The 14839-nt window shown below is 40.1% G+C and overlaps 1 protein-coding gene across 2 annotated transcripts in view; it reads right to left on the reverse strand.

Annotated features, from left to right (window-relative positions):
* Positions 1-253: 253 nt before the first annotated feature.
* Positions 254-14839, reverse strand: part of mgll (monoglyceride lipase) — a 40644-nt gene continuing 26058 nt past the window's right edge. For both annotated transcript variants that reach the window (XM_077544036.1, XM_077544045.1), the window contains 4 exons: positions 8754-8864; positions 7973-8062; positions 4307-4522; positions 254-4066 (listed from right to left, as the gene is read on the reverse strand). In XM_077544036.1, coding sequence (XP_077400162.1) covers positions 3947-4066; positions 4307-4522; positions 7973-8062; positions 8754-8864 — 537 coding nt within the window. In that variant the 3' untranslated portion in view covers positions 254-3946. The remainder of the gene's footprint in view (positions 4067-4306; positions 4523-7972; positions 8063-8753; positions 8865-14839) is intronic.

Raw genomic sequence — 14839 nt, forward strand, 5'->3', positions numbered from 1 at the left:
GTGGAAAAAAAATGTTAAACTAATAGAAATAGTTCAAATGAATTTTTGACGTCGATAGCCGTCAATGGCAGTGAATGAGTTAATTGTTTAAAGCTAGAATAACATTCATGGAAGCAGAATAGGCAGATAGTTTAACCGACTCTCCGATGACGATGTTATTAAAACCAAGTATTAAAACAGTTTACCCACCTACATCAAAGTATTGTTCAACGTATAGTCATGACTCACACAGGAAAAAGCAGACTGAAAACAATTACAGTAAAAGTGCTGTTTATTTATTTTAGTATATACGCAAAGAGCATCTCAGACAAATACATTTTTTAAACATACACTGATGTGACAGACGGACTGACAAAAAGAAACAGAAAAAACAATCTGTTATGTAACAACACCACACAGCTCTTTTTTTATTTGAACAAAAACACCCTTGAAGAGTCACTTTATTGCACCAACATGCTCACACTTGATCATGGTGTCAGATTGTTAAGGCACAAACAACACTATACCAGAATACAATACAAGGTCCTGTTGTGGAATTATCCTTATTTTTTTCTGGAATATAACGCAAGGATCAGATGCTATTTTGAACTTCAGTAAAAATAAAAATAAAAATTGGCTCAATCAATCTCACATGTCATTTCATCATCACATACATGCAACTGAGTTCTCTTCCTAGAAATTTTACATTTGTTGACATAAGAGAAATTATTGTCCCAGGATGCGTGCTCCCAAATAAAGCAAAACATGCCAAGAGAAAGTTCCAACATTCATGATGTTTTTTTGTTTTTGTTTTAAATCACAATCAGTGAGCATTAAAAAAAACTCTATTCAATCTCATGAGACACAGTCATACATTTGTGGGACTGCATACAACTTCAAACCAGTTTCCAAGTTAAAAAGTTACAAATTACACTTTGTGACAAGGTATAAAAAAGTGCAATGTCCTGAATATTTGATCAGTACACACACTAGCCTGTAACCTCCAAAATTGACTTAGCGCTGCTTTTGTACAGTGTTATATTTGTTCACAGAATCAACCACTAAAATTCCACCAATCATGTTAAACAAAACAAAAAACAACAACAAAAAAACAATAAATTATCCTAAATGCCCCACCGGTAAGGTTAGCTTAATATTTAATTTAGGTTCTCAGACATAGAACAGAAAAACAAAAAAACAAAAACATTTTACAGCCCAGATCAGAAAGGTATAATTACACTATTTTGGAATCACACATATCAAGGTCCATCATACTAAAAAGAAACAGTCATAAAGTCAAGGTTTAGAAAATAAACCGGCAATGACAGACTTGTGCTGCAAACCATTTAGCAATTCCTCCCACACATAAAATTAGCTTTCTTACCTAATATAGGAGACTAAATAAAGATACTAAGTCATGATGGTTATTATACATAAATGGGTGCTCTCTGTACATACAATGTTTATACACCGTACTCTATATAGGCTACTATATAATGGAAAACAGTAATTGTGCATGACTAATTTCCAAGCATGGCAAAGCTGCAAAGAGGATTTTGTAAAAGTATAGAGTATATTTCAATAGAAGTTAACATGTTCACGTAGGTTCACCATTGTATGAACTGTAACTGAGCAAGCAACCTGGCTCATTGCCCTTACAGTATTTTTGGGGTAACTTCCATGGCGGGTGTCCAACTGTCTTCTTGCCGGGCAATTGAACCTCTACCTCAAGTTGCCAAGGAAATAGAATGTGGAGTGTGACAGGCTGATGGCCATTTTTTCAATTAAGAATGGGTGGGGCGTAAATGCTTGTGACCCGTGCATTCTGCCGGCAACAGGTGACAGCTCAACAAATGTGACAAAGAAAAACAAAACAAACCGACTTTGATGTGCTTCCGAGATAGGCATTTGGGGCAATTTTGCCTAGCAACAAATGACCATAACAATGTGTTATGTGACCAGTTATTTTCAGCGTCGCTTCACCTATTTTGCTGACCCTGTTAGCTAATCTTGCCCCACATCCTCTGCATTGCATCAAGCAACCAATACAAATCTGTGACACAACAAGAAAAAAAAAACAATCTGAGTAAGCAAACTAATTAAGTAACTGTGCCTCATAAATTCTTCCTAGCAACAAGTGACCAATAGAAATACAGTATTCAGTGTTGCTGAGCCTGATATTTAGCTAATTTTGCCCCACATATTCGGCCTTGCATTGACGACCAATATAAATGTGGGCCATGTATTCTCTACATTGCTGGACCTGCTAGCTAACGTTGCCCTATGACCTCTGTTAATAACAAGTATTACATTTGGCTAAACCTGCACAGATTTGAGGAAATGTATATTGCTTGGATATGATCACTCTGAAAAAAAGTTGATTCCAGCAGAAACACAAACAGCATAACCGCCAGAATTGAATTAGTGTTTATGTTGCTTCCATTACACATCGTATACCAATGATGCTAACTATACTTGCTCATCTGTTACAGCTCACACAAAAGAAACTCCTCCGAGCAAAGCAGGCCCTGAAAGTGCAACATCCTCTCATCTCACATGCTGCACAATTAATGGGATGTTAAAAAAAAAGAAAAAGCACTCACATAAAAGGTGCTGCCATGGTTACGACCAGCATATCGTTCTCTTTCCTTTTATTCCGCTCAATCACCCCCAGCCCCGCTGATATATGCTAATGTTGTGTGGTAAAATGCACTCATGTCAAAAGAGAGAGAGAGAGAGACAGAGAGAGAGAGAGAGACAGAGAGACAGAGAGAGACAGAGAGAGCACTTCTTTATAAGTTACAACAGGAGGAGCTATTTTCTAGTTACGTCAAGACGACCAACTTTTCAAGAGCTATCTAGTTGAGGTCAGCAGTAATTTGATTTTGTGTGAGCAAAACAATGCAGTACACTGACCACTAGAGGCAGCATGCAGCGGCAAATGTAGCCTTGCTGGTGAAATGGACAAAGCTCGCTGGTCACCACAGCAACTCAAAACAAATAATAGGGAAAAAACTAAACAGATCCTTTGAAGCATTGGGTGTGATGGAAGGCTGTGTGAAAAAGAACATGCAAAGGTAAAAAGGCTCAGATGGCCCCAGAGCCAGAAATTAATCTTTCATTTCAGTATTGCAGTAATATCCCCAGTTACAACACATTAAATATGGAATGATCTGCATTAGTCATTAACTGGATTCTAAAACTAAAAAATAAACTCAAATTAAAATTAAGCACTTCTCAATCAAATTCATTCAAATCAAATTAAAATCAAATTTGCATTTTGTGGAGTCCAGTCTGTCCTCTATGTTACATACTTCATTACATCTTGAATCAAACTAATAGCATGTGAACCAACCAACTCTATCCACAAACATTAACAGGGCAACGTGATCTGGCGAGGACCTCAGACAACAATTAGCCCGATTGTACTTCAGTTAAGACCACCGTCAGTGCTTAATTTGGACGGACTTGCATATGCCTACATTATACCATCACCATTCATCCATGAATCATTGAGAAATTAATAAAAAGAGCTCATAATGCCTTACCTAGTGATTGAAAAAAAAAAAAAACTGGACCGACAAACTGTTTTTTCTTTTGCCCATACCTAAATCAATAAACTAGTGGAAATCGATTAAGTCGTATTTGCATACAACTATTTAGGACTAGGAAATGTGGAGGCAAGGATTTGTAACTTCTCTAAAGGTGTCCTTTGTAAAACATTCATTTGGGGAAGGCTTAGGAGTACAACTGGCATTATAAATGCAAAACAAAGATTTGTCATTATTGCACTACAAACCTGAGCATACTGCAACTTGAACTTGTACATCCATTGTCTTACTATGGTTTGGCCTGACTACTAGTTAAACCATAGAGCTATGTACTGTACAATCTATTTTCAAGAAGGTGGTTTCCTTGGAACTTTGACTGGCCTCTCTCTACATGTTGCGTCAATCTACGACGAGCCTTATGGTGATGTTGTAGTGTTGGGAAGGCGTTCTCTGATCCAGCCCGTCACCTCCTTCAGCACGGACTCCGACACCTCTGGCAGTTCGTGGTGAAGGGAGTGGTAGGCTCCCTCATACACCTGCCAAAATAGAATGCACCCGTCACAAGGGTCATGGTATTGGTGGAGTAACTGGTGTATGTAACAACAGACTCGAAATTCTGCACAAAAATAAAATTTTCCAGTCAAATTCATTTAAAATGTTACAAAAAATCAGTATACATCAATGAAAATCTAGCAACACAAAATTAGCACAATAATACTTTTCAAATGGGTCGTCATCCATTCATCCAATAGAAAACAAGCACACACTGTTGGCACCTTCATTTTCTTGTCCGAGCTGGGCGCCTTGTCATACATCATTTGGGAGCCTTGAATGTCGCAGAGCTTGTCAGCGTCACCGTGCAGGAGCAGGAAGGGCCAGCTGATGGACGGGATCTCCCTCTCAATGCGAGCCGCCGCCCCCATTAGCTGCATGCCGAATGACACACGCATCCCGCCGTGAAAGTTCAGTTCGTCAGCATCATAAGCCTCCACCTGGAAAGAGATACACATGCTATCATAAGACACATTTCCTTGCTGCTCTTTTGTCTGACACACAAATGATCTACAACATGGATCAGCAACCTTAAATACTGAAAAGATTGGATTGGGTCTCACAAACAAATTAAAAGAAAAAGAAAGAAAGAAAAAACACTTGGAGTCACAAAATCCTTTTGCATACATATACTGTATCCTTTTTTCTTACTTGCATGTATACGAAAGTAAGGCGTGTTGCATTTATGAACTGAATGAACTGCTACAGAGAATATTACATTTTATTTCTGCATGAAACAAAAACATTTTTAAATCTGAAAAAGACACTTGGCTCAAGCTTACTTCCAAATAAATACTCCTCATAGTCATGGTCTGTGTTTTGGTTTTGTTTATGGGTCATGTTATCCTTGTGTGTCTCCCTTTGTCAATGTCTCGTCAAGTTTTATCACGTCCTCCTGTTCTTGTCATCCGTCCCTGGTGTTACCCAATCAACTCGCCAAGCCACGTGTGTCTTGTCCAGGTGTCTCTCGTTGTCTCGTTACTATGTGTATTTAGTTCCCTGCTTTCGTTCAGTTCTTGTCCAGTCATTGTCATTGGGTGGGTTTCCAACCACCTATTTTTATCCGAATTTTCAAGAATTGTGAAAAAGAAGCTGAATGGAAACGCCAGAAATTCGCAAAAAGGCCCAAAATTCGCAAATAAGTTTTAACGCTGGCGATGGAAACAGGTTTTGCGAATAAGCGACTACAAGACTAGTGTCGGTCCCAGATGTGATCGGGCTGCTCGATTCTATCTCCTACAGATAACGTCACGCTACAGGATTGGCTGGAAATTGTCCGTTGACAATTGTTCAATAAAGTTATATTTTTAAAAAATGACGGTAAAACATTGGAAATAAATTAATAACGATGTCATTGAAATAACAAAATGTATGGACTAAATTTGTAAAAAGGTGAATAAACCTAGGAATATAAAAGCAGGATACTTTAAGATTGAAGAAATAATAAAATAGATTGAAGTGCCTTTGCTGAAATAATTGTATTTGTTATTCTGCATTCTTCAGAAAGTTTTTTCTTTATCCATAGTATATTTATGTGTCATATAGCTCAACACATCTTCTTGATGCCCGGTGTGCCACATCGACAGTTGTGTGCCCAGGCTTGGGGCATAACGGAATACATGTACCGCCGTTATGTAATCAGATTGCAAAAAAAATGTAACTGTATTCCATTACAGGAAAAAACATGGAATCAGATTACAGGTACATTTATTAAAAATGGGGATTACTTTGAGGGATTACAATTTCTACGATGAAAGAGCGCGCGAAAAAGAGGGCGAGTGAGAGAGAATGAGAGAGAGAAAGAGAGAGATCGAGAGAGAGAGAAGGACAGAGTGAGAGAGAGTGCGTGCACGCCCGCGCGCGTGGGACAGTTGTTACATGTCGGGGAGGTGGGAACGAACGAACTAGACCAGTCGTGACTTCCATACGCGGGCAGTTTGAAAAAGCTTCACGGACGGGAGGAGGAAATGACGACCGGTATTCACTGGAACTTACTCGGAGCAAAAGTTTGAGCTGAGAGTCCAGCGGCATGCTACGCGCTGTAGCTTCTTGCTAGCTAGCCCGCTAGCCTACAACCATAATGTGATTTACACCTTCCAAACAAATCTTCCTCCCAGCAATTCACTATTTAAACATCATGAACAACACATACACGGCTAAACTTGTGACTGGGATAAAAGTCCATCCATCCATCCATCCATCCATCCATCCATCCATCCATCCATCCATCCATCTATCTATTTATCTATCTATCTATCTATCTATCTATCAAACTGTGAGGTGTGGTTGCTTTCAGTGACAGTTCAAAAACAGCATATGGCATTCAATCAATCAATCAATCAATCAATAGCCTACATGCTTTTTAATTACACAAGGATTTTTGCTATTTGTAGGCTGCCCGGGTCCCTATCACCCGCAAATAGCAGGGGCACATTGTATAGCTTATATATTGTTGTGATATTTATTTTTATTTTGTCTTCATGATCATACTCAATATTGGAGTAATCCAAAAGTAAACCAGTTACATTCCTTTAATATCATGGTACTTGGATTACGTTACTAACTAAAAAAATGTTGCAGATAACTTGTAACTGTAATGGATTACATTTTAAAAGTAACCCTCCCAACCCTGGTTGTGCCACATATTGTGACAGGCCAAAAAAAAAGCATACATATCAACCTATAGCCATCCTGCGTCAAATGATAATTCCTAGATGTGTTTTATATTGTCTTTAGCTTTTTAAATGACATTCATACAGAAGAATTTTTCACTTTGAAAGAAAATGTGTCTTTATACACTACCCCATAGGCCGGCCATTTAATGAATATGGGCAATTGTTGTCACGTCTACGACATAACCATGTTTACATTTCTGATGATCCTTTATTAAGATAAGATAAGATAAGATCCACTGATTGTCACACCCATCTAAGTGGGGCGAAATTTGTTCTCCGCATTTGACCCATCCCCTGAGAGCTCTAGTCCAGGGGTGGCCAAGTTCGGTCCTCGAGAGCCCCTATCCTGCCTGTTTTCCATGTATCGCTCCTTCAGCGCAGCTGAATCTAATGTCCAGCTCATCAGCACGCTTTGCAGAAGCCTGATAACGATCCTGATCATGAATCAGGTGTGTTAGTGGGGAGAAACATGGAAAAATGGCTGAATAGTGGCTCTCGAGGACCGAACTCGGCCACCCCCTGCTCTAGTTTAAGGCCTTTTGGCAGCCTCCCTTCTTTGCGATACCATCATACATGATGTCGCCACATGAAGCATGACCTCAGTTCAGCATGGATGAAAGGATCAACTCTCGGTTCGTGTTTTTCTCGTTTTGTGGCTTGTTATGAGACAAACAACAGTAGTATTTGTTTTAGAGTGGTTAACGTCTATTGTGCGAACAGGGAGGAGTCCTTTAAGAAAACAAAGAAAAAGTCGCTAGAATAAAGGAGGATTTAGAATCCTTTAAAAATGCACTTAAAGAGGACACAGACTTTTTGTTCCACCCAACACCGATAGTCACACATCCGCTCATATCGCATATATGCGTTCAGTTGAACAGAAGCTCCTGTGATGCCACATGTTCCACTGCTGTGAATAATGCATTGAGTGTGAAGTGAAAAGTTCACCAGTTCAGTAAAGACTTCCAGAATCAATTTTATTCACTATTTTTAGACATCCTTATGGAATCCAGATGGAGTCATAATTTATTTTAAAAACTGGGTTTAGCATAAATGACATTAAATTACATAAAAAGGCATAAAACATCACAAATAAGATGAGTTATAATATGCATTTCACACACACACACACACGCATACACACACACAACCATTCTATAAACATGCATACTTTCACGTAACGATTCCCCATGAGACCTTGTCAATTCTATTGTTCACCTGCTTCTTGTCCCTTGAGACCCATTTGGAATCAATGGAGCCCAGACTGAAGTTTGGCAGCATGTGGTTCATAACCTTGGCCAGGAAAACCTGTAGACGGTGAATAAACAAAGACACAAACAAAGCCTTTAATGTCTTTTCAATATGACCTGAACAGGTCCATGTAGAATGAGGACAGTATACAGACCGGAAGAACATGTTTTGCAACCTGAGTTGACCTGTTTGTGGCTATTTTTTCACACCATCTGCCCAAACTGTAGCCAAAAGTAGCTTGCTAGCACCAATAACACCAGCGTTGCATGTTTAAAAAATAACAGATAACAACATTAGTTACTGCAGCAACAACAAAAAATATTGATTAGCATTTTTTTCCTCTATTTTGCAAGTAGTACATGTATACATACTGAGATGACATTTTAGCGCCGGTGCTCTCGAGCATGGGTTAAAATTTCCAAAATCAGTTGGGTTGTTGCTCTCCCTGATAACGCATAAAAGTTTGGAAATGAAGGTGGTAACATTTTAGAACTTGGCAAAAAAAAAATTCCTTCCTCTGACCATTACTAGCCCTACTCTCAAAATCTGAAGTGTTCTAGCAAAGAATGAAAATAGCTCAAATAAAAAGCATTCAAAAGTGAGACAAGCAGCGAGCTGAAAAGGGAACATTTGCAGCGTAGGTTCATAAAAACAATAACATTGTGATCAAATCCTACCAGAACTACAATAAGAAAAGAGATCAGCAAAGAACATATAAGTAGCAGCATAGAATAAAATGCACCGGTACCTTGAATGGTGTGGCTGAATCTGGGTTCATCTGAACCATGGGGCCAATCAGAACCACTCCGGCAAAATCAGTAGGCCTCTCACAGGCTGTGAGGATGGATATTGCGCCGCCCTGTGTGGAGCAGATAATTTATTTAGGAAGACAGTGGCAGTCAGGCAAGGGCACTTGTACTAGATATCATTAGATTACGTAGGTGGTCATAATTTGTAGGTCTAATTATGTCAATACCACAAAATGCGTGGATTCAACTGAGATAAGAGCCACTGTCTGTTTTTCTCTTGATTTGGCTGAAATATATGAATAATTTTACCAAATGAAAAGTGTACATTATTTACATTTTTGTTTGGATACAGCCTCTTTCCACCTGATTGCTGACAGATTAGGGGTTGGCTTTGGTCGACCTTTTTGTGGGGGAAGTGCTCATTTAAAAATCCATAGACATGGGGGATGAGGATTGTGTGTCCTTTAGTCCTGGGAGACACTGTGGAAGTGAGTGAGGTAGGCAAAGGGGTGGGGTGGGTGTTAGGTCAGTGTGCCTAGAGGTCGGGAAGGGTCATGTACACGTTGAGCTGCTTCCATACGCCCCCTCTTATCAGCCAGCCTGACCAGAGAGGCTTTGTAACTGCACTGTCCGTCTTTGGCTCAACATGGCTCTGTTCACTATTGCTGCTTGTCCATTGGCAGAACAAGGTATTATTTCCAATCCCTAGTAAGTGGAAATTCATTTCATCTTTGTTGCGTCAATAAAACATATGAGAATACGAATAGATGACAAAAAAAACCAACTTGCCCTAAGCATTAGCTGCCTGTGCCTATGATTCAAGAAGTGCAGAAAACATTGGTTAGGATCAATTCAATTAATTAATTAGCACGTCCGCCTCCCACTGCAGAGGACGTGAGATCGAGTCCGGGCTTTGGCCTTCCTGGGTGGAGTTTGCACGTTCTCCCCGTGCTTGCGTGGGTTTTCTCCGGGTACTCCGGTTTCCTCCCACATTCCAAAGACATGCGTGGCAGGTTAATTGAACACTCCAAATTGTCCCTAGGTGTGATTGTGAGTGTGGTTGTTCGTCTCTGTGTGCCCTGCGATTGGCTGGCAACCAGTTCGGGGTGTGCCCCGCCTACTGCCCGAAGCCAGCTGGGATAGGCTCCAGCGCCCCCCGCGACCCTTGTGAGGACAAGCGGTTAAGACAATGGATGGATGGTTATATATTATAAACATATTTATCTTTTATTTATTACAACATTAATTTAGTTGTTCAAAATTATAACTAAGCCATGACTGTTAACCAGAACAACAAACACTTCATCTTTTTGTTTACATTCGCCTTGAACGCTTTGAGGTCGGAAGTGGGAGAATCCAAGTAAGACATCCAACTTCCTCGAATGCAGCATTAGTTTTCAATGACAATCAAACCGCTGAACCTTTTGTCACTGGACGGCCAAGTGGGCCACTGCAAGGAGAGGTCAAAATGATAGTGTTTTGGGATCACAGCTTGCAGTTCAATTGCAGTTATATAGGCAACTATGATTATGAACCCTTTTTTTTTTCAAAATCAATTAAGGACACATGGAATCTAGGGTTTGATCGAAGTTTCTTAAGGAAAATCTTTCCTCCATCAACTAGTGCTACTTGGTTGCTGTGCCTTGGCTAAGAGTGCTGCAGTATTATACTCCACAGTCTCCACTCATATTACTTGTTGCCCTCAGTCACCTCTCACGTGGTCATAAGTCACATGCTGAGAAGTAAAAACCGTGGTGCTCCTCCTTTGTTGTTTTGTCAATGTCATGCCAACTGAAGTGTTCAATGCGGCATGCGTCTTGCAGTTTCCCACGCTACTATTCAGACGTGGACACCTCACCACCCTAACTGAGGCACCTACTTAAGTACTGTTAAGTAAACCATGTTTTTCCACACCATAGGGATATCGCTCCTCTTCTTCAATGTTTGGTAGCTTCACCAGCTGTTCCCATCCGCTGCAGTTTATTTCACAATAAATCCATTTAATAGTCTTTTCTGCCATAATTTCAAATAATTCCATTTTTCTTTTAAATTTCCAAAACCTCTTGAAATGAGTACTATATATATATATAATCAGAGAGTATAGATGTAAGCGCAAAACATTTAAGGAGTTAAAAATTGAACAAAGCTTTTGATTCATTGATGGGGTGACGCGGAGAGCTTCCACTGTGACAGACAGTAAGGAAGGATTGTCTGTCTTCTAGTTCTAATAGGAGTGGGAAGCAAAGTAGGTGAGAGGTTCCGAGGAGAACAGTTCTGGGAAAACTACTCAGAGGCCAACAAGACCGTAAAACAATCAGGCTTTTGTTTGGGTGGGCGTGAATATCCATCCTGCTGTGTGTTTTTTTTTTTGTAGTGTTGCTTTAGAGACAATCGGAGCAATGTAAAGGGAGAGGACGACACAGCAAGGCCACACCTTCGCACCCATGCTGAGATACAGAGTGATGACAGTTGTGTTACAACCATAAGCCCCAGTATTTGACACGAATGTGATTTCTCCACCCATAAGCAAATATCATATACAGGCGCAAATAGCCCCACCAGCAAATAAATGCACGCACGCATGTACATATAAAGGGCGGCGAGGTGAATTCCTTTCTTTTTGTTGTCCTGAATGCTGAAGACATTTGAGTTTCAGATAAAAAGTTAAATGTGAGACAAGAGTTCAGAACTCCAGCTTTTATTTCATGTTGTTTGCATCTATAGATATGTCAAACAACTCAGGAGAGAGAATCTTTTATTTGAACCAACCCATTATTCAAGTGAGCAAAAGTATTGGAACGTGTGACTGATTCTAGTCGCTCAGGTATAAATATTGATTGCTTAATGCTTCTTGCGTTTGGCTTTGGATTTCACCAGTGAAAACTGCATTTGCTATTAAGGAAACATGAAGACCAGAGAACTGTCAATGGGAGAAAAGCCAACTATTTTGAAGCTGAGAAAAAAGGGATAATCGAATCACAGCATTGCACAAAGATTGGGCATATACAGTGATACCTCGGAGTTTGAACATCATTTGTTTCTGTCAAGTGTTCAAAGTCCAATTTGCTTAACCTCAGAAACTTTTTTCCCCATAGGAAATAATGTAAATGCAATTAATCCGTTCCCAAGCTCCCAAAACAGAAAATTTCCATTTTAATTTATTTCTAATTTAATTTAACTTCTATTTATGTAAAAACATGTACACCCTGCACAGTATTTAAACAATTAAGAATACCTTACTGTAGGAGCCATTTCGTGTTGTAGCACGAGGGTCGCCATGATGGCCATTAGGTGTCACCCTTTGCCTTTTTTGTTGTGGTGCGATGGATGAAAGGAATGAAAAGAGCCTGCTTTATGTTATGTTAATGCATGATTTAGTTCAGTGCTGAGTTGGTATATTTCATATTAGGCATATTGTTAGACTACAAAGGGGTCCTTGCGAGCGCTGTTTAACGTCAGGCACATTGTTGAACAGCTAAGGGGGTCCTCGCTCCAGTATTTACGTAAGTAGTGCCAGTAGATACAACGGCGTGATTATCTCCTTCCTTAAATCCACTGTGGTTCATAGCACTTTGTTTTTCTTTGCAGTGCCTTGTCTCGACTACAGTGACGTGAGCATTCAGCATTGCTCGGCTTCACTCAGCTACCCGTTCAAGTCACGTTCGGCTTTGCTTGGGTGTTCGGACTCCGAGATCGAGGTCAAACTCCGAGGCATTTTTTTCCTTCGATTTTTTGGGTCAAAGTCCGATTTGTACAAGTTCCGAGACATTTGAACTCCAAGATTCGACAGAACATTTGGAATGTTCTGAAAAACAAACTACTTGGTACAGAGCAACAGACATCGAGCAGGTCGGCCAAAGGGTATCAACAGCAGGTGATGACAGAAACATTGTGAGAGGTGTGAAGACACACTTTAGGACAACAGTCATCACTGCCAACCTACACATGGCTGGGGTGAAAGTATCACAATCACTGCTCAAAGAAGACTCAAACTAGCAAACCACTCACCAGCAAAAATAATCGGTAAATCGTCAGATTAGATTTTGCAAAGAACAGAGATGAGCCACAAAAGTTTTTGAACAATGACTATGTTTACATGCAGTCAATAACCCTTTTAAAACCCGAATATGCTCTTATTTGGGTTTTTAAAAACTCAAAGAGCCCTGGGTCTCCTTTCATAACCGGAATTCTTGCTCATATAAACGCATTTGGAATATCTCAATCGATCGTCTTCTTTTCTTCTTCGCTTATTTGATTCACAAGGAACCTTGGTTTATGTAATCACGACTTGTATGCACAGTTCTGACCTACTTGCTAAAGGAGCCTCCATTGAATACGTACATTGATTTCTCCACTGCATTTTCACATTATTTTGTGTCTCTACGGCGAAAACAGTTTGTGCCTATTTACACATACAGTAAATACGAGTATATAAGTCAGTGCTTCTAGTGTATAACTCAGTGAAAATACTCAAGACGATGTCAACAAACAAGAACCACACTTATGAAGCGAGGAGGAAACCGACTACTTTATTTAGCGTGGTGCGTGACATAAATATGTATTTTTCTTTATGCATAGTAAGTTAACTCTTTGACTGCCAGCCGTTTTCAGAAAAGGGATGCTGTGGGTGCCAGCCGATTTAAGCAGTTTGACTGATCTTTCAAGGTCCACAGAAAATTTTGTGTTTGGACTATGGAAACACAAATACTTCCAAATGAAAGATTGGAATCTCATCTTTCATCAGAAAAAAAAGTTTGTTTCTACCTTATTCCGTTTTTCAGTAATCAACAATAGAAAATGGTTAGTTTCACCCAAATGCTCTGTTTTGAAACAAAATACGGAGAAATCAAGCTTTTTGTGAAACGATATTATTTCATGCACTCTAGTGAATTTGACACCTTTTTTTTTCTCCATAAATGATGCCACAAACATCTAAACAGTGCTTTAATTCTGTAAAACACTACCACCAACAATGAAAAAGTGTTTTTTGATAGCAAAATATGTTTATTTACATTCAAAAGTGTAACAATTTGACAAAACAATTTGGCAAACTTTTTACAAATGTGTGCAACCGTGGTACTATTTACAATTGTGTGGATGTTTCAAATACAGTTTTTCTTTTTGTAACACTCCCCTGCGTGCAAGGGGACGCAGCAGGATTTGCACAACAGATTAGTTTTACTGTGATGGCCTGGCTTCCTCATGTCCTTCTGTTCCTATACCGGGTGGTAAGAGATGTTCTGATCCATCGTATCCACTCCATTCATGGTGGCATCGTAGTCCATAACCAGTGTCTTCTCCGTGATCAGACTGTACCCACTCCTCCGATGACTATGCATTGGACTCGTCGTCCGATTGAACGTCCGCCTGAGCAGAAGTGCTCGGTTGTGCTCCGCGTTTTCCGGCGTTAGCATCGCTAGCCGGTGAGGCTTTATGACGTGGTCATAGCTGCCGCGTCAACACTTCCAACTTCGGCGTCAACCTCTGAGTCACCATCATCATCATCGTCGTCATCAATGTGCTCTTTAGCATTGGTCGATGCTTTTCATCTTTGAAAAAAATGCTCAAGCGTGAGCTGCTTGCAACCGGTCGCCATTTTCGCTTTCTCAGCCATTGTCCCCTCAACACTCTAGCTCCGCCTCACGTCTTCTACTGACGCCTACCCAATCTTGTCCAAAGAGATTCATCGCTGCCATCTAGTGCCCAAAAATAGGCATTATACTAACTAGATCTGCTTGATACTTTCAGCACAGCTGGCCAAGGCTTTCCTCCACCCGTCTCCCAAAAAAAAAGAAAAAAAAAAACTTGGTGAACGTCTTTTAACGTCTTTGGCGCTCTTCCGTAGGATTTTACTAAACGTTATTTAACGTTTTTGGCAGTCAAAGAGTTAAAAGCGGAAATTCCGTTATTTACGTAATTACGTCGTCAACGCGTCAGGGTCCGAACGGGTTATTCCAATCGAGCACAAACGAGCATGTAAACGGGAGTAACTCTTTCCGCCACGCATGTAAACGTGTTACCTTGATTGTTTCAGAAACCGGGATTCTGACCTTAACCCGAATATTGACTGCATGTGAACGTAGTC

The sequence above is a fragment of the Vanacampus margaritifer genome, chromosome 1, assembly GCF_051991255.1.
Source record: "Vanacampus margaritifer isolate UIUO_Vmar chromosome 1, RoL_Vmar_1.0, whole genome shotgun sequence".
NCBI lineage: Eukaryota > Metazoa > Chordata > Actinopteri > Syngnathiformes > Syngnathidae > Vanacampus > Vanacampus margaritifer.